General features: G+C 39.2%; 1 protein-coding gene across 1 annotated transcript; it reads left to right on the forward strand.

Moving 5' to 3' along the window:
* Positions 1 to 69: 69 nt before the first annotated feature.
* Positions 70 to 19,993, forward strand: pibf1 (progesterone immunomodulatory binding factor 1). Its single transcript, XM_085477418.1, has 18 exons — positions 70 to 549; positions 701 to 801; positions 1,523 to 1,721; positions 1,817 to 1,936; positions 3,233 to 3,366; positions 3,978 to 4,086; positions 4,195 to 4,314; positions 4,405 to 4,466; positions 4,713 to 4,838; positions 5,540 to 5,638; positions 9,315 to 9,480; positions 13,004 to 13,154; positions 13,481 to 13,571; positions 14,106 to 14,208; positions 16,519 to 16,649; positions 17,565 to 17,649; positions 19,365 to 19,547; positions 19,816 to 19,993. Exons 1-18 carry the CDS (start codon positions 283 to 285, stop codon positions 19,867 to 19,869), a joined length of 2,301 nt encoding a protein of 766 aa, XP_085333544.1. The 5' UTR covers positions 70 to 282; the 3' UTR covers positions 19,870 to 19,993.
* The last annotated feature ends 398 nt before the right edge of the window (positions 19,994 to 20,391 follow it).

Raw genomic sequence — 20,391 nt, forward strand, 5'->3', positions numbered from 1 at the left:
CACGTACAGAGAACTATATGGCGATTGCACTTCACGGTTATTACTACAGAGGGCGCTGTAGCTGAACCCACATAGAAGTCGAGCCGGTGGCGGCTAGCAGGCAGCTCAGAGCGGGACCCTTGAAAACAAAAACAATTCTGTGGCTTCTCTTTTTGAGTCCGGGGTGTCACTGCAATTCAGCATGAAGTTCATGTCCTCTTTGTTTAACGCTGGTTGCCAGTGTTTAGCTGTTTAGCCAGAGAGGTACCGAGGAGTCAGAATCAGGATTCAAAACGATACAAAATGCCTCCGAAGAAGCAGCATCTCAAGCCGACTGCAGCCAACGTCTCCAGCTCTTTGGACCTAGAGTCTGAGGACATCAGCTTGGAGACTACCGTGCCCACCACCGAGGATGTCTCCTCGTCCGACGAGCAGCGGAACGGCTCCCAGAAGGTGACCCGCCAGCTGATCGAGAGGAAGGAGCTGCTGCACAACATCCAGCTGCTTAAAATCGAGCTATCTCAGAAGAATCTCATCATAGACAACATGAAGGCCGATCATATGTCAAAGGTAGACTTGGGGTGGGAAATGGAGACAGTGTTTCTGCAGATAACTTTTCCCCTGGTTAGGAGAAAAACGACCTGGTACTGCAGCATCATTGTTGCAGTAATAGTTTTGTGATTGAATTAAAGCGTCTATAATAAAATATCTGGTGTTTCAGATTGAGGAGTTGGAGGAGAGGCTGAATGACGCCCTGCATCAGAAACAAGTGTTGGTCCTAAGACTGGATAACCAGCTGAAACTTACTCAGGAGGAGAACAGGTGAGAAAGGACACAACCAGAGCAGGGGTTTCATGACTAGTTATATTTTCCGAGACATAAAGACTTAAATTGAAGTCTTTATGTGTGCATATAAAGCAGCACTCTTATAGACGTGGCCCCTGCCCCCATATCTCATTGTATTACATCACACAAGGATGTTGTGTCTGCCCTGTGCCCTTTGTAGCATCAGTGTCATGTTTGGGAGCAAGAAATGCATATACAGCTCAGGCTATTGAGCAGTATTTCCAACAAGGCAAGGTTGACATGGTTTTGACACGTACAGTGCGTGAATAATTGATACAGTATGTCCAGTGATTGATAATTTATATATCGGACAATTATATCAGATATATCAGTTATCCGTGCACTGCACGTGTCTAAACCATGTTAACCTTGCCTTTCTAACTTTGTATACAAACTGCTTAATCTGCACCATTTCTAATCCTGTTGGATCTGGGATTGGAGGTCAAGGTCTTATGGCGATGCCAGGCAGGAGGAAAACAGGAATACCACAGAGAAGATTGATGGATGCAGTGAAAGAGGACCTGCGTGTTATGCATGTTAAAGTACACAATTATGTGTGCTTTAACGTGCATAAGCAGAGCTTCTATAGTGCATTGTAATGTAATTTCTAACTAATACAACTACATATACCCTCCGTCCCATCATTTAGCTGCTGAGGTCAAATGTCAACTTTGTTAAAAAAGGCTGTCATCACCAGGAAGCAGCAGGCTCTGCGTAAGCAGGAGATGGAGGCCATCCTGCTCAGGCAGCAGCAGCTGGAGGAGACTAACCGACAGCTGTGTGAGAAGGCTGGAGAACTGAGGAGATCTCTCAGGGATCTGGACCTCTCCCAGGACAGATACCAGGAGCTTCGTGGTCTTCCTGAGGACAAAATATCTATACAGGAATATGTAGCTGTGAGTATGAGGTGGTCTTCTATTGGTCATTAGAAAGGACAACATATAAAGAAATCAAGAAACAAGGTGACGTTTTCTTTGTGCTGTGTCCCTAGATGCGTTTCTATGAGGTAGTGACTCCTCTGCGGGCCCAGCTGGTTGAGCTTAGTCTGAAGGACAGCAGTGTAACAGAAGAGCTGGGTATGCACAGAACCAAGATGAAGACACTGATTGAGGTAAAACACACAAACCCAACCTAGCAGCACTTGTGCAAAGTGTTCACATAATTGTTTACGTAGCATATCAAACACTTGTTCTTTTTTGTCTTTATTTTCTTTTGTTATGTTTAAAGCAACATACTTGAAACACTCAGACTTTGAGTCACTTGTTTAGGAAATGTAAAAACAAAGATCGCAGATGGTCAAGATGTGCTAAAAGCGTCAATCGTAGCGACTTTTCAGTGGTCATGTTAAAAACTGCAGTGTTGAGAATGATATTGGTGTGAGTTAAACAAAAACAGTACAGTCAATACAACTACCAGACACCCCGTAGGCATGCATGACACAATGATGAGAAAATGCTGTGTCATGCTGACAGCAGGGTTATAATATGCCAAAAAAAATGTCATGAATTCAGACTCGGGCTGCTGGAGGGATGTTGGCTAAGCAGTTTTCACCCTAAGGAGGTGAATGTGAGAACGCAAATGTCTGACACAGTCGGACCAGACATGCTGGTATTTAACTTGACGGTTCCATAGTAAAAAGTAGGCATGCTGTTGCTTTGTTACAGATAGTAAATAGCACAGGTAATATTCCTGTACTGCATTACTGAGTGGATATCATGTGTGCTTCCACATGTGCACTATCCAAACAGCATGCTTGTATTACCCACACAGTAGTTTGGATGTCTTAAAAGCAGACTATTTCCTTGTGTTCGGAACATCTGAGAATGGGAAAACTGTGGAAAATATCCTGTCCTAATTCTCTTCTTGGCAAGAGATGCTTTAAGATGAAAATGCCACAGGGCATCTAAACATTGCTGTGTGACAGGTGATTTTACTTTTTTTTTTTTCTTTTTTTTTTTAAACGTAGACGTCCCGCACCCTGAAGAACACACAAGCCAATACATGCTAGTGTACATATTCTAATTCCTCTAGCTCACTAAAAACAAAGGCCTTTTTATCAGTTGCTCCTACATTGAGTGCCTGGACTGGATTCTTCCTGAAATCCTAATCTTTCAGTTTTACGTTATTATTCCTTCCAGTGTCCAAGGAATACTAGTAGCAGAATTCCTAGTATTTCTTTCGGATGCCTTATTTTCTTGGCAAGGTTTCGGTTTGTGATTTGGAGACGTCTGGCTGTAAAATTGCGCATCACCTCGTGCTGAATGCGGGAATGTGTCTTATCACATCTAATAATAATAATGCTAATGCTAATAATGATGATGATAATGCTAATAATAATAATAGTCGTAGTAGATAAGGTGCTTCTTGTATTATCAGTATTGTCTTTTCTGTGCATGTGTCCTCAAAGAGCTACGAGGAAGAGCGGCGGTTGCGTACAGAGCTGGAGATGAGGAGTCAGAGATTGACCTTAGAACTGGCTGACACCAAACAGCAGATCCAAGATGGCGACTACCGCAGAGAAAACTACCCAAACATCAAACGGTGTGTTTGCTTATGTGACATTTGCTAATCAGAGGTCAGCTTATGAGCTTTCTATATTTCCCACGAAGGCCACAGTACATATTTTAGGCTCTGTCCTTGTCCCAGAAACACAATTTTTAAACAGTACATGGGGAAAAAATGCAGAACTGTATTGTAGATTTAAGAGCAGCCCGCTGCTTTTTCTTCTATAACAGTAATGAAAGAACACATTATAAATTTGACTACTGTGAGTCAGATCCTTTGAAAACAGTGCATTGTAACATTTGATACTGGCGTTGAAACACTTAATGGATCGTCTGGCGTAACAGCATGTCTGTAATAGATGTGGTGGAAAAGTAGGACGCCAGGAGCCTTTGTGTTTTATTTAAAAAAGGAAAACCAGCCGTCAGTTTTTGTTTGCTATCATTTTAATTACTTTAATATTATGTAATGTTTCAAAGAGCAGCATTTCACTATGATATTATCTAATAAACTGGAAACAACAAGCTCCAAACCCCTTTTCCCCTCAGAAAACAACAAGTAGGAGATGATGAATTTAAACTTACCTTTATATTTAAATTTTGAACTTGTAAGTTTAAATTTGTGTCCACTCCTGATGTTGTGTTTTATAGAGAGCGCGACAACTTTGAAGCAGAGCTGAAGGAGTTAAAGAGGAGATATGAGGCCGTAGACTTGTCTCACGCTGCAGTGACCAGAGAAAGGGACACACTCAGCAAAGAGGTGCATCACACAGATGCTTTCCTCGTAATACCCTCTAAATCTTTCTTTCATGGTTCTGTGTTAATAGTTTTTTGTTTTTTAAATGTATTCTTCCTTCGTGTCCTCCAGGTGGCAACATTGCAACAATCAGTGACACTCCTGCAGAAGGACAAGGAGTACCTGCACAGGCAGAATGTGGAACTCAGTGTTCGCTGTGCACATGAAGAAGACCGCCTGGAGAGATTGCAGGTTCAGACAGTTCTTTGGCAAAATGCTTATAGTAACACAAGAAGTCCCCGTGTGGTTTGCTTTCACCTTTGTTTCTGTTTTTTTGACCAGGTACAATTAGAAGACACTAAAAAAGCCAGGGAAGACGCCTATGAAAAATATGTAGCATCCAGGTTCGGCTTTGCTGTTTTTGTTCTTTTATGCTTCTCATAAGAAGCCACTATTCTAGTGCTTTGATATGGAAGAAGTAAGCTGTGCAAGTATTATAATAGTCAATAAAAATTAGATGATGATACGCAGTATCTGCCAGCTGTATTCTGATCTCAGTTCTTATGACCTCACCCACATGAAGAAAGCTTCTGCGTATAATGCTCTGTTCATTTAAAAAAAACATTTTTTTTATCTTCTTTTCTCTACAGAGACCACTACAAGTCAGAATATGAGAGCAAATTAAGAGAGGAGTTGGAGAACATCAGGCTGAAAACAAGTCAGGAGATAGACAACCTGCAGAGAACCTCCAGGGAGATGTATGAGAGGGAAAACAGGTATCAGCGTCTTTTAGTATAACTGCTGAAAAACTGAATATCAGGGGTGCTGTTTAAACCAAGTAAAGTCAAACATTATTCATTACTCATTAAGAGTCAGTGAGTGGTTTATAATTACAAATTGAAGCATTGCATTAGGGAAGAGGCTGGTGACTCAATGATGTTGTGGTTTGCAAATTCACCTAAAAAGCAAAAGATCCCCGGGAGGAGGAGAAGAAACAAGACATCAAACATAAATATTTGCATTGTTAAAATATGTAGAGCTACTTGTGGTGAATTAGAGAACAGCAAAAAGTAGAATAATTGTGCACACACTACACTTGGTCTTTTTATTTTTCATCTTATCTAACATAGAGTAAAGCAAATTTCGCAGTAAACTTCACCCTGATCCTTTGTGAGTGTGTAAGTTGTGTGATTATATACTTATTCGTGTCAACTTAATGTTTCTTTTCTTTTCTTTTTTTTCTTTATATATACATGTTCAAAAAAAGGTCAGTAAAATAACATAACATTTGTCTGTTACTGTATTTACTTGTGCCTACACAGATATTTAAGAGAAGAAAGAGCTGTTACAATGTTACAATGTAACAGTACCTCAAAAACTAAGAAAATAGCAGCATATCTTCGAATGATTAAAATCATTGCTCTCCACAGGAATGAGAGTGTCTTTCAACTGTGTGTGTGTGTGTGTGTTTGATCAGGAACTTGCGCGAGGCCAGAGACGGCGCGGTGCTGGAGAGAGACCGAGCAGTGGCTGCTGAGAGAGATGCCCAGTCCAGATATGACCAACTGCTGGAGCAGTGAGTTTTATCATCTGTCACATGCTTAAAGCGCAACACTGACATGTTTTTTCCCCTGTCACTCCATGTCATGCACAGAAGTCAGAAAAAATGACCTAAAGGGAGACTTCTGACTCAGAAGTCTGTCACAGAAGTCTCCCTTTAGGTCATTTTTGTAGTCAAGAAGATAAGTGGAAGTTATTTTATTGATTATTAATAAAATTCTCTCAGTCTTAATTTGATTAAAAAACAAAGAGAGAGAGTGCTAAAAAAAGTAAGTGGGAAAATGGGACCGTCTGTGCACCTTGTTAAATGCATGTTAGGGGTAACTTCTTTTATTTTTTCTTGTATAAACTAGATTTTTAATGCGGTTCAAAATGGGAGGTTTTAAATAACATGAAAACTGGTAGTTTTAGAATAAATATCAACATTTTTATCCGTGCAAGCAGCGATATAATGAGTACAAATTCTTAGTTACAATTGAAAATACCACACATGAAAGTGGAAAAAAGTGCTTGGTCACATGATTACATACTTTAGACCAGCGGTCCCCAACCCCCGGGCCTCGGACCGGTACCGGTCCGTGAGTCGTTTGGTACCGGGCCGCGAGAGTTGAGGCTCGGGTGTGAAATGTATAGTTTTCAGGGTTTTTATCTCTTTTCAGCGTTATTTTGTTATCGTTTTTATCGTTTACTCGGTTCCTTGGTCTTTTCACGTGTGTTATGAATAAATTTTCTTTTTTTCAGTACCGGTACTAGTTTTATTTTGTTGTATTTATCCGCGACACCTTAAAGGCCGGTCCATGAAAATATTGTCAGGCATAAACCGGTCCGTGGCGCAAAAAATGGTTGGGGACCTCTGCTTTAGACTACTAAAATCTGTTTTTGTTTCCAGCTGCGTGAGAAAGATTTGTTAATGTGACAGGTAGCGTCGTGGTTAGTTAACACCTTCCAATGTTGGCTACTTAAGAAACTCTACCTGAGGGTAACTGAGGGCATCTGGAACGACTCTTTGTTGTCGTTGTTAACCATGAAATATTTGGAACCCATTTGCATAATTCATTGTATTTTGTGTTTGCCAGCCAAAGAAGCCAAAGAAGCCAAACTAGTTTGATTAATAAAGCCAGCTTGATTGCTGTGCTTTTTATAAAGATTAAGTTCTCACCGTGTTTCTTCTGTTTCTTTTAAAGCTGTGAGCTTGTACTTGCTTTGACGCTGACATGCGAGCCACTGGCCGCCTGTCATTAGCAAATGTTGTGGGCGCGGCAGGACTTTGGTGGCTGTGGTTTACCATCTCTTACTAAAGATCACATGAAGGCTTTGCTGTAGCAGAGAGATCAAAAGGTTGCTCGGAAGTCAGTTTACTTTATAAAAAGAGGTCCTAAGCAGCCAGTGTCTTGGCCTGTAAAAGCAGAAACAGCACAGGTAAAAAGCAAAATGAGGCACCGATTATTTGGTGGCACTGACGATATTTGCTGAGGAAATAAGATGAGATTTTGAAATTGCTATTAAGAGAAAGTGAGTTTAGTAATCAAGTTTTGTTGCCTTTTAATGCTTAAACTATGTGGGGTTTTTTCAGATTTTGTAGGTTTAAAAAAAAAAAAAAATGAAGTTGTTTTTCTAGTATATTTTTTCCTTTTCCACCCTCCTTCTGAGTGATTAGTGTCTGACCAGCTAGTCTCTATCTCTGCTCCAGGCCACAGAGGCCATCTCAGTATAGCCTGGAAAGGTGCCTCTGGGCCACAGCCTTGTAAGAAGTTTTAAAAATTGCATGAAAATTGCTACAGAAATATTGTGAGCCCTGATGAACACGCCAGCACATAAATACTTAAGGTGTAAGATTTCTTTTTTATTGGAGGTAGCATTTCAGCCGTGTCATTAGTCACATGGTATGTGTCTTTGCACCTGATTTCTCAAGACTCCCTTTTGAAACCACATTTTAAAACTAACAATTATTTACGTGGAGAAATTTCTTTCTGCACCATCAAGAATTCTCATTTCTCATGTCATAAATCTTTATTTTTTTCACTTTAAGTGTCTCTGCAACACACAAACAGAGCCACTTACACAGCAGCAGCAGCAGCAGCAGCAGCAGCAGTAGTAGTAGTAGTGTCCCAGTCCTGGGTTACTACTACATGCCATGCATTTCTCTACATCCAAACCACCAGCTGTTAGTCTTTCCATACACACACACACACATACACACACATGCACAAAGTCACTTCACTCTCCCTTGGACTCTCTCTACAGCGATCACATTCCCTCTCTACATCACATCGCAAGCCAGCAATGACAGATGCTAGCCTCAAGCCCTTAACCCCTAACCCCACGCATGCCCCTATTTCTGGGGCAAAGAATGAGGGTGAGAAGCCTGAAATGGCGTCAGTTAATTTAAGCCTAAAGGGCCAGCTTGAACCTTAGCGATCCGATTGTCCAAAACAAAGGCAAAGTGTTGAGCACAGTTTTCCGTTTTCACCTTCCTGACAGACTTTGCTGCAGCAATGCTGCCTTGGGTAGCTTGAGTGTCACGTACTCTTATTTGCCACTGTCATAAATTTGCCATTTAAAAGCACAAGAATAAATGCAGCTAATGAGCCTTCCGGAAGGGTAGCATTGTTTTCCAAAGAAATTTTTACTTCTTTGCTTCCATATTGCGGCCACGATGAATAATAGAAGGCATAAAATGTCCACCATGTGTACACGTCTATCACTGTGAGCACATAGCTCAGGCCTGCGCACTATGGATGATGAAATCTTATCAGGTCAGCTGTAATCGAGAGTTATTAATATTATCCAACCAACCTCCACGACTTGATGGGGTCTGTGTGTGCATGCTCGAACACTGCCTAGGGAGGAGAAGTGAGCTTGAAACTGTTGTCTGCTCGTGTTGTACTTTAAAGGCTGCAGAAAAATCGTTGCCCTTTTTTAATTAGTCACGAAAAAATTGAGTTTATAATTTCTCTCGAGCGGGAAGTGATATCTTCAAGTTATTTTTCTTACTCATCTAACAGTCTTACACATGCTGCTCGATTCATCAGGATCCATTTGCTGTTTCAGCCTGATAAATGACTGGAAAGATTAAAATAACCAACCAGTTTGTTATGTCTTTGCATTTACATGCATAGAAAATTGGATCAAAATGAAAATAAAAGCACCTCTGTCTTTATATTCTATATCCGACATTAACTGCAGGTCCCTTTGTTCTTGTCTAATTGGTTAGGTTATATGGAAAAACCTTTTACTGGTGCCAACTTAATCACTGTAGATGGAACAAAATCAAAAACTGCTGCAAGCACAACTGAAGAAATGGTGCACTGTAACAAGCAAACTTCCTGCTAAATGACTTTGTGTAGCGGTGGAGGCGCAAATTGAACTTCATTTCACAATAGTGTACAATGGGGAATTAAAGTATACCAACAGGAGCATGCTTTTAAGACATTTACCGCAAAATGTAATTGAGTCCCTGTTACGGAAGAAGTTGCAGCGTTTGTTTAAAACCACCGGGCATGCCTGAGCTCAACCACCAGCCTACAGCTGAGTTTACCTTTTGTGTGAGAAGCACACTGTGCTCCTTTATTATCTAGTCCACATAGTCTCTTTGTACCAAAACATGTTGTAGCATTTAAAAAAAAAATACAAAAATTATCTTTAATATCTAGTGAGGTGTGTGACTTTATCTCCATCTTTTCTTACTCTAGGTTCCGTCAGCTGCAGCTGGGTACAGACAGCCGGGTGGCAGAACTATCCAACCAGGCCAAGCTGCACTCTTTTGAAGCTGAGCGTGCTAATATGGTCAAGGATGAGACGGCTAAAGCCCTAGCTCAGTGTCAGCTGGAGTGTGAGAAACAGCAGAAGAAACTAGAGGTACTCAGACATAAAATGATGGGATACCCGATTACTAGTGTGTTTGTTTTACTTTCTGCTTGAGTTAATGTTACAGGTTGTTTATTCGTATTAGTAATTGGATTTCTCCTAGAATTTTTAAAAGCAGGTTCAGTGCATCCTGCTGAGGTCTGTGGAGCATTCATTACAGAGAGTAGCACACAACTTAAAAATTCTCTCAGTCTTCTTATTTAATTCAAGATTACCTCAGTCTGATTGTCACCTTGAACACTTCTTTGATAACAAAGTTGGTGCTTCTAGTCTACTCCTAATTATCAGTCAGTCAAAAATGATCTGTTTGGCACAGACGGGAGAAACGTTGCCCACAAACATACGATGTTGTTATTACAACCGAATATGCACAACTGAAGCCTAAAATCAAGTCCGTCCATAGTACTTAAAAATTAACACGGCTATCCGTCTTCATAAATCGCTCCAGTGGCTTCATTTTTATTTGTGTCCAATGAATCAAGCGTACTTATGAAAGAAGTACACTAAGTGCAATTAGTCCTTGATGTCTGGATGCACCTCTCATCGCATCACGTGTTCTTAAAAGGAGAAAAATGCTTTATTTATTTATTTATTTATTTATTTATTTTTAAATTAACGCTGTGATTGCAAGGCTTGCTTTTTGTCTCCGTCTGATCTTTCTTTTCTCCTGATCTATTTTTCGAGTAAATGTTGAAAAGGAAAAATGGTAAAAGGAAACAATTTCTAACAAGTTAATCCAAAAACAAAGTTTATGTAATCATGTATGTAATGGGAACAAAAATATACCCTACGTCTCAAGATATTACTCCATTATCCATCATTTGATTACGATGGTGGAACATTCATTCTGATTAAAAGTCCGTGTAATGCTTTGTAGTTCACCGTTGATTAAATCAAATGGGAAAAATCAGTTAAAATTTTTCATTATCCCTTTAACGTATTTATCAGTGCTGTAATTACGCCATCTTCTCTTTTTAGTTAATTACTATCTAGCCATTATCTTATTTATCTTGTCATTATCTTATAAGCTGTATTTGAGCATGTGTTTCATTATGCATCTGCACATGAACTGAGGCATGGTGGAGAGACACACTCAGAGGGGTATGTAAGTGAAGGAACTCTGTTTAATCTGAACGATAACAATATTGACCTGTGGCTTCAGTACATAAATAATGTTTAGGTACTTCTCCACAACTTCCCAGTATAGTGTACTGTGATTAAAAAGACAAGCGTCAAATAGTTCCTAGCTTCCTCTTTTTGCATTGGACATTGCATCTTTGTTACACTTACATGTTTCAGATCCTCAAATAAATTTTCTTTTAAACAAAGATAACCCAAGTAAATACAAAATGTAGTTTTTAAATTGTGATTTCATTTAGTCGGGGGGAAAAGAGTTAAACCCACCTGGCCCTGTCTGAAAAAATTATTGTCCTGCCTTTTTAAGTTGTTAATTAACTGTGAGAAAATTAACCACATTTATTTTGGAAAGCTAAGTTTAATTTCACTAACCACACCCAGGCCTGATTCCTGCCAGACCTCTTGAATCAAGAAATCACATGCCACCATCTAAAAAAGCTCAAGAAGAGATGAGAAACAATGTCATTGTCACTCAGTCTGGAAAAGATTAAAAAGCAATTTCCAAGGCAAGGCTTTGGAACTTCAGTGAACCATCGTGAGATCTATTAATTACAAACAGAGAACCTTCCCAGGAGTGGCCGTCCTACCAAATACTCTAAGAGTGCATCAATGACTCATCCAGGAGGACACAAAAGAACTGCAGACCTCATGTGTTTCAGTTAGGGTCAGCGTTCGTGATTCAACAGTAAGAAAGAGACTGGGAAAAATGGCCATGGGAGACTTCCGAGGAGAAAACTACTGTCGACCAAAAAGAACACAAAGGCTCATTTCATATTTGCCTAAAAACATCTTGATGATCTGTTGATGAAGACTTTTAGGAAAATTCTATGGACTTATGAGGGAAAACTTTCTGGAAGATTTGTGTCTCATAACACAAGCAACACAGCATTTCATAAAAGGAACATCATACAAACCGTCAAACGTGGTGCGGTGGTGGTGTAGTGTGATGGCCAACTGGTGGAACCGTGAAGCTCTCTACCACCTCTGAATGGCTACAAAACAAAGAAAAATGAAGGTTTTTGGAGTGACCTAGTCAAAAGCCCACATTTAAATCCAATTAAGATGCCTTGGAATGACCTTAAGCAGGCCATTCATGCATGAAAACCCACCTGTTTGGCTGAATTAAAATTTCTGAAAGTGCGGGCCAAAATTCCTGCACAGCAATGTGTAAGACTATTTCCAAGTTACTGCAATTCTTGCTTCCAAGGAAGGCACAGCCAGTTATTAGGTTAGGTTTAGATAGCTGTTTTTCTGTAACAAATGACATTGTCATTTAAAACCTGGCTGTCTTTTTCAAATACTAAAATTTGTTTCATAGTCTGAAACATGTAAGTGTGTCAAATATGTAAATGTACTTGTTCCCTACAAGCCTGTTGTTACGATGAATTTCTGCCTGCATCAAACTGAGTTTGGCAAAACAGCATAGGCAAGAAGCAAAATAAGCAAAAGCAAAAAAGCACTCATCCAATCCAGGAAATTCTTGCCCCTCAGCTGTAAAAGTTTGATGGGGTATTGTCGTAACCTTGCTGGCTGGGCGGGCGGTTTAGACACTCAAGTTAACTTAGAAACGAGGTGACTTCTCATCTCAATGAACTTGAACTCAGGGTCAAGATCAGAGGTCAACCTTTTGGAAAATCGCCTCAAATTTATACGATAGGTGTCTTTACTAGCAGGCTGAGGCACAGCATTTTACATTTTCTTTCAGTCTCTATAAACTTGGCAGTATCAAAAGATTTCAAAGCCTTGTGTGTGTCCAGGGTTACCTTAACATTTATTAACCATTTTATCTTTGTATAGCGAAAGGTTTTTTGCTACTATGTTAGTTTGGGGTGGTGGGGAAAAATAAATCAATCAATAAAAAGTATTGGGATATTTTGCATGGTGATTTTTGTAGCTATACAGAGAGACCAAATATCAATATTATATTAAAATATTTTAAATACTCTGGGAATTCTAGAAGCAAGAGGGCTCATATCATGAGTTTTAATGCAGAGATTAGAATTTATATTAAATCGCCTCCATCAACAAACCATCCCACACTGGGATAGCTTGACATGGCAATGTTGCCATCAGTGCAAATGACTCTCTGTCAGTAAGCACAACTCATGGGGACTCAAGTCAACTCTTGTGGCAGTTGCACAGGTCATACGCGGCAGGTTTATGACAGGATTTACTGATAGCGTTGGCATGTTTGACAACCTCATTTTACAGCAAAACATAACTGAAGTGAGATAACTTTTATCATTTTGGAAAAAGCTGATCTTGATAAACTATAACTCTGCGGACATAATTTGGAAACAAAGGTGTTAAAGTGCAACTAAGAACAATAGTTTTGAACATTATTGTCTGTCTCTCTGTCTCTCCTCCTGCTGCTAAGCTCCTCACTCAGGAGTTTTACAGGCTACAAACTTCCTCAGAGAGGCGGGTAGCAGAGCTGCAGACTCAGAACGCTGAGCAGGCGTCTCGCCTGGAAACGTATGAAAAGCTCGAGCAAGAGCTGGACCAGGTCACCATGCAAGCCGCCGAAAGTAAGAGTATTGCATTATCTCTGTGGAAACAGCCACTTTAAACACATATCTGTGAAATCAGACAGACAAAAGCAAACAAGTGCACTCAACTGGAACCTAACATTGGAAAAATGTGTGTAATACAAATTACATAATAATCTTATTTGGGTAAGATGGGAGATTGACATAGAAAGATGGCAACAAAATCTTAATACAGTTTTATCTTTTGATCTTTTTAAATGCCTGAGCTTTGCAGGAAAAGAAAACAAACCACATGTTTGTACCTGTTTATCTTAATAGCCCCGCAGACATACTCTAATTCCAGTTGTACCATTATCTCTTATCAGTTGAGAATGAAGAAGAGGCAGAGAGGGTTTTGTTCTCATATGGCTATGGGGCAAATGTTCCTACAACGGCCAAAAGAAGACTAAAACAGAGGTATAGTACATGAAGCACTTCACTGCATTTCAAGCAAAAGATGCAACACAAATGTTGGTCTTTTAAGGTTTTGCATCCTGCATAAGATTTGCAAAACATATTTTGAGTGTTTAAAGAAATGCATCATTTATATTGTCATATATTCTTTTCCTTTGTATTTGATTTTGAATTTTGCCCTTTATGTTGCAATACTGGTAAACAATTTGCTGTTTATGCTTTAAATGTGACACATATCGTGCATCTTTGTGGCTTTCTTCTTTGGCGGTCACCCACACGGTGTCTTTTGCCTTGTGAACTAAACAGTTGTTTAACAGTAATTCCTTAGAAATACCAAACTAGAACATCTGGACATGTTTCCACTTAGTCTTTTATTTGATTTTTATCTCCAGCATGTGCAGCCAAAAGGCTAAATTAATCTCATTGCCTAGCAGCAGACTCTAGAAGATGCATTGTGTAAATACACACTAGTGTAATCTTGTTGATTTTTGTCTTGTTGATTGAAATTCCCATAACTTTTATGTGGCTGTTGTGCAGCGTTCACTTGGCCCGCAGGGTGCTGCAGCTCGAGAGGCAGAATACATCACTGAGGAGAGAGTTGGAAAGTCACAAGTCGCAGACGGGGCAGATATCTGAACAGGTAAACACCTGAAACAATATCAAGTTCCCTGGAGAACATCATTAATATGAGAGTTTTCTAAGGAAAACAAACTTGAAAGCATTTCAAGTCAGTACCTGCAAACACTTGTTTTCCCGCCGTGACAAAACTCCTACAGCGACTCTGCTTAATTTTATTCCACTTTTTCTGTCAAAGTCACAATGATTTACGTATTCCCTCTTGTAACAAAAGAAAGTCATTACAAAGCCCAACCTTGATGGCTCCTCTCTCATCTCTATTTACCTCCTCACATTGTCACGACTGTGGTATAATCACTTCTCTTTGAAAGGCTGCCATTGGAGCCGTGACATTAGGTCACATCTTGAAGAATGGAAAAAATGATTTTGGCAGAGTGTGCATGTGTGCTGTACTAAGCCAAAGTTTTAGGTACTTCACAAGGGTAAGCATGACAGTGACCACAAATATATCCATAACGGTGAATCCTGATCTCAACGGCGCTGAATTTGCGTAAAGAGAAAGAAGCACCTGCCACAGGTTAAGTCCTCAGAAGTGGCATGGCGAGTTCTCCTGGAAGACGTGCCAGGTGTCTTTAAAAATTATGCGCAAGTGAGCTTAGGAGGATTTTTATTTTTATTTTATTCTTAACTACTGCGTAGTTGTGTAAGACTTTATTTGTGGTATTATTTCTTTCATATCATCCTCAGGGCCAAACTTTTGCACAGTAGTGAGTATCATCCAACCCACTTAGGGACACATTGTGATGGTCCCCTGCTTTTTTTCTGAATCTTCTGTCAACATTTAACAATGAAACTGTCAGATTCCACGTTTGAAGTCAAATGACGAAAATGGCAGGTTGTTTAAAAACAAACAGCATGCATTGCAGACTTTGTATGAGAAGAATGTGAAGTTAGTCATAATACCTGTCAAACGTTGTTGATACAGTGGGAAGTATTGCCAAAAACCATGACAGCCATTGAGCTTTTGTTGCGTTTGGCAGTATGTTGCGTTTGTGTATGAGTGTGCAACACTGAAGCTTAAAGTTTGGGTGTGTGAATTCTCTCTGTATACAAATGTGTATGTAAAGTCACGTGTCTGCCACTCGTGCACTAATGGGAAATTTTATCCAGGAAGACTTGGAATTATAAGCCTGATAGCTCTGTCAGCCAAATGTGCTTGTGTTTTCCTTTCTTTTCTTCTTCTTTCTCCTCACTCATTATTATAAACTCAATGAGAGGAGAGGTTGTGCAAGCCAGAATGGGCAGGATTTAAATAAGCCAACCATTCAACTGTCAGCTGTGATCAACTGGCATTCATCTGGAATAACTCATGATTCACTGACTATACAAGAAAAGAAAAAATTATACTTCCTTTTCACTAGAAAGGCTCAGGGTGTTAACTGCTAAACCACCCACACGAATGCCCTGACTAACTAACGATTGTCCTTAGCCTCCACCCAGTTCTACTCACTATCGGCCAGTTGTAAAAGCCGTTTAATGTTTAACACCCATACTTTATCTAGTGTTCAGCAGATTTTAAGAACAATACCAACTGATGGATATGTTTTGTTTTGTTTTTTTCATAAAAAGCTTGAAGTTTAGATATGCCTTCATAAAAACTCACTTTTATGCAAGTTTCTCCTGATGAGATCAGAGATGCCATGACTGTAGATCTTGCATCATTCAGAAATATTTGCTAATATTTTAGTTGATATAATTTTATAATATGAACTAAAACCAGTTTCTAAAGAGAATTACTTAACTGGTGTGACATTAGTTTATCAATTACTGTGCACTGTACTGAGCCACCGCTGATTTCTTTATATTTTGCTTCTAAGCTGTCAGACGTTCTTGTAATATATTTTGGTTTTTTTTATAAATTGATTTTCACTACTAGTTTTCTAAAGGTCTTTTAAAGGTTTTTTTTCTCATTTTTGTGGAAATTGGCTGCTTTTTCACTCTTTTTCCATCAAGTTATCGTACCTGACCATTTCCAGGGGAATGTTTTTGTTTAAGCCACTTAACACTGACCTATGAATCATTCAAGCATAATAAAGGCACCTAACTTAAGGAATGAGGTAGTGTTGTGTCTACACATAGCAGACAACTTTGCAAAGAACCTGTTTTAAATTGCATCTTTGAGCACTTTGTTACTAGCCGTGTGTTGTGAAAAACACATTTTTTTCTAATTTCTTTAGTTGAATCTTTGAAAAATGCCGGAGATAACAGTTTGACAGACCCATGAAAAATTTACACAAGTCAAACGAAACATTACATACGTGAAGTAATTGCTCTCTAACTGCTCAGGTTAACACATACTTTGTTTTTTCCACAGTTGTTGGCCGCCAACCAGCTGTTACAGCAGACGCAGCAACCTTATAGTTACTTGATTGAGACGGTGAGACAAAGGGATGCACAGATCAGCATACTGAAGGAGCGTGTCACCTCACTTGAGGGCAATGTCAGGTACAAATGCTGCATACTACATTTAAAAAAAAAAAAAAAAAAAAAAAACATTCATTCACGACCTTTTCATCTGAAGGTTGTTCAGCCTTCTCTCCTTCTTGGAAAGCGTCCTTTGCTAATTTGTTTGGTTAAACTTTGTATCTTGTAAATCACTTGATACAATAGGGAGCCCATACCTCCCCACCCTTTGGTTTATCTCTTCCTTATCATTATCTCCCAGTCTCATCTTTTGTCCCTTTCACACCTAGCCCATTATGTCTGTGCAAACCTGCATGCGTGCATGTAAGTCCCCACATGAGTGCATTTACAGGTTCTTGGCAATGACCTAAATTGCTGTTGTGCCCTCTCTATTTTAGCCTGTCAAAAATGCAAATTGACAGACTGCAGGTTTTCTCTTGCTGTGTGCTACCACGGAGCGCTCACCAGGTGCAGGAACAAGAAGGGTTAAAAAAAAAAGAAAAAGGTTAAGAAAAATGCTGTCAGACTTTCCCTGTCGGAAACATTTAAGTTTTCTCTGTGGGTCTGCAAGGTTAACCTGTTTGGCTGCAGATGCACAGCTCAGGAGAATTTTACGTGATGCACTGAAGTCCTGTTGCTTTTATCTATATGAACGTTTTTGTTTATTTTTGCATACACAAATGAATGAACATTCAAATTACGATGCATGCCACACCTTCACATCTGATCCTGTGTGTCCCATCTCCTGACCTGACGCTAAAGAGCAATAAAAAAAACTAAAACCCACTAAATCTGCTTCATGAAGGACATTAATATTACCGTTTCTGCAGTCTTTAAATATTTTTGTTCAAGACATGTTAATATTTTACTACATATACTTACTGAATAAATATTAAGTGTACTTTTTGTATTAACTAGAGATCTGATCTCTCTGTCTGTGTTTGAATATGACCTCAGTTCTCTGAGGAAAGAGCGGACCGCTCTGGAACAGGTGAAAAATAACATGGCCGCTGATCTGGAGCGACTTCTCAACCATCAAGAGGTACACAAAGGGACAGTGTTGGTTACTGGTTGTGTTTTGTTTAGTGTTTATGTGATTGTTAGCAATCAATTTGCTGAATGCTTTCTGATGATATCAAGATATAAAATATTCGTAAACTGAGTGGGTGGTACATTTATTCGAAAAGCTACATTGCTATTTATATTATCAGTGGTTGTATGGAGTTTTTGTTGGAGCTTTTTTTTTTTTCAAACCCCACACAAATAGACTCCAGGGGGCTTAATTATAAGCTGCAGTGATATTTCAATAGCACATCACTGTAAACATAAAAAAGCCAGAGTATTCTCTGAAAGTAAGGTCACAAAATGAAAAGTGAGAAACCTGGAAAAAAGAAAGAAAGAAAGACTGGTTGGTTGGTTGGTTGGTTGGTTTCTTAGTTTCAAAGTGTTGGATCAACTTCATCACACAACTGACGTAAACAGTAAAACCCTCAAACAGCAGTCACCTCTTCCAGCTCAGCATGTTGTTTTCTTCTGAAGTGCAGACAGAAATGTGGCAATTCTGAGCTCAAATCACAAGAGTTTACTTGTAGCTAAACCAGATTGTAAAGCAAGCTGTAATTTGATCACATCATCCGCTGCAGGGATGAGACACAATTTCTTTTTTTCTTTCTCCTACAAGCTCATGACTTAAACCTCAGAGTTTTTTATTGTTTTTTTGGCAATGTATGAGTTTAAAACCTAAAGAGATTACATTTATTTTTTGTTATAGTACTCCCCAGTTTGCATGAATTTAATGACTAATGATTGCAGATCTAGTTTTCGGTGATGAGGTTTTGCAGCTGTTACCTGCGACATCCACTGTATTGTCTGAGTGTATCTTGCTCCAGGTGGGTACCGTACCTGTTAATCCATGCTTCAGTGGAACAACACATATAAAGATTTAATATCTCTCTTTAATTATGGCCCCAACAGTCTTTGGTAAATATTTAGGAATTTTCCTTTATAATATCCTAGAGCTCAAGTCTTCTTTAAATAAATAAATAAATGAACACAAACCTAATTATAATTTAATCAGATAATTCACACAATTTTTTTTTCTTAAAAACAAAACATTTGGTATTTTTGTCTGAAATTTAACGGTATTAATCAATTATAAGTAATAGCTGCTGATTAATTTAATGTTGATCTTTACACCGGAGAATTTAGTGCAGCGTCTTAATGATCGTAGGCACGCGTGCGCGTACACGCAGGAGTATGTTCCCAAGCAGGCCGTTTGCTGTATGAAGTATGTGCCCTGTCATAGACAGCTGTTCCTCAGCTTGGCTATTTGGGATGCCACTAGCGTGTGTGTGTGCTCTAGTGTGTGCGTGTGTGCTCGTGCGTGTGTGCGAGATGCCAGGGCTCATGTCCTCAGAGGTGATAAATAGAACCGTGAAATGGCCGAGAGTCCCCCTCTCTGCCCTGCTGCTGTTGCCGCTGCTGCCATCCCTGCAGACCCTTAGTGCAAGTCGTCCCATCGCTGGACTGTGTTTGGTTTCTTCGACCTGAATTCTTGAAAGCAAATGTTTCACAAAACATTAATAAAGATAAAAGAGAAGAATTACTTTTTTTTTTTTTTGTTAAATCAAACGATTATATAGTTGAAATCTGTGGCCTTTTGGACTCTACACTCCCAGTAATTTCTCATACACTCCTTCATTTATTGTTTTACTCTTGTTTCCTCTTTTTTCTTTTATGAACTGTGCGGTTTTCCAGGAGTTAGCCATGATGAAGCAGGTCCTGATCAGCATGCGGTCCAGACAGGCAGACGCTCTAAACCTGTTGGAAACAGATAAAACTGGTATCAGGACTTCTGGATTGGGGAAAAAACAGCAGTCCAAACGTATCAACAGGACAGCAGAAGAAGAATCACCAAACAAACCCAAACCCACTGTGTTTGTAAGTGACTGTTGTAGCACCACCCTTTTTATGAGTCACACCATGTGAACGTGCTTAGACACATGTTAGGACAAAGCAATAGAAATGAAAGGATGAACAGTTTTTTAAAAAATCATTTAGTGAAATAGAAGTTTTTCAGTGAAGTTGGCTAACTGAGCATATGTTCTAGTATGTAGCCATGAGTCATGAGAAAGTCAAATAGATGAGAGTATATTAACAAATCTCTTTCACTTTTCATATTATTTCTTTCTCTTATTTTCATTTACAGACAAATAAAGAAGTTCCCGATTGGTACCAAAAGCAGAAGCGGAAATCCAAGTGACCGTTTGTGTCATGACTGGAGCTCAGGACCTTTGTTTTTAAATTTTAGGTTTTGTCTAGACCTTTGTAAGTTACAGTTCATTTCATTGCTTGATTGCTTTTCAAATACAAAGGCACAAACAGTTTGAACTGTCTAAGTGTTTTGTTTTTCTCATCCTTTGTTAAATATTGTTCATGGGATAAATTATCTGTGTGCTGGTCCAGAGATATTACCTTCCACAGGGTACACATTCCAAGCTAACTGAAGGCCCAAAAATTCCTCTTTTTTGGCAGTGGCCTGTTTTATTAGGTCTGTCTATCATTATTTTCTCATCTTTTCCAAGTTTGCAGATACTGCTCGCTACAAACAACACTGCAGGAACCTTAGCCTTTGATTTGCACAAGCTGAGGTTCCTTAAATAGAGACATAGTAGGCATACCTTTATTATTTCTGACCATGTTCTTATCGGTGTCATATTAAATTTGGGCGGGCGGCTAATGCGAAACTGGTTTGTCCCTTTTCAGGAGTTTTGTTATCCTACAT

This window comes from Copadichromis virginalis, linkage group LG13, assembly GCF_057382275.1.
Source record: "Copadichromis virginalis isolate Kocher_CV1m ecotype Utaka linkage group LG13, C_Virginalis_male_GT1.1, whole genome shotgun sequence".
Classification (NCBI taxonomy): Eukaryota; Metazoa; Chordata; class Actinopteri; order Cichliformes; family Cichlidae; genus Copadichromis; species Copadichromis virginalis.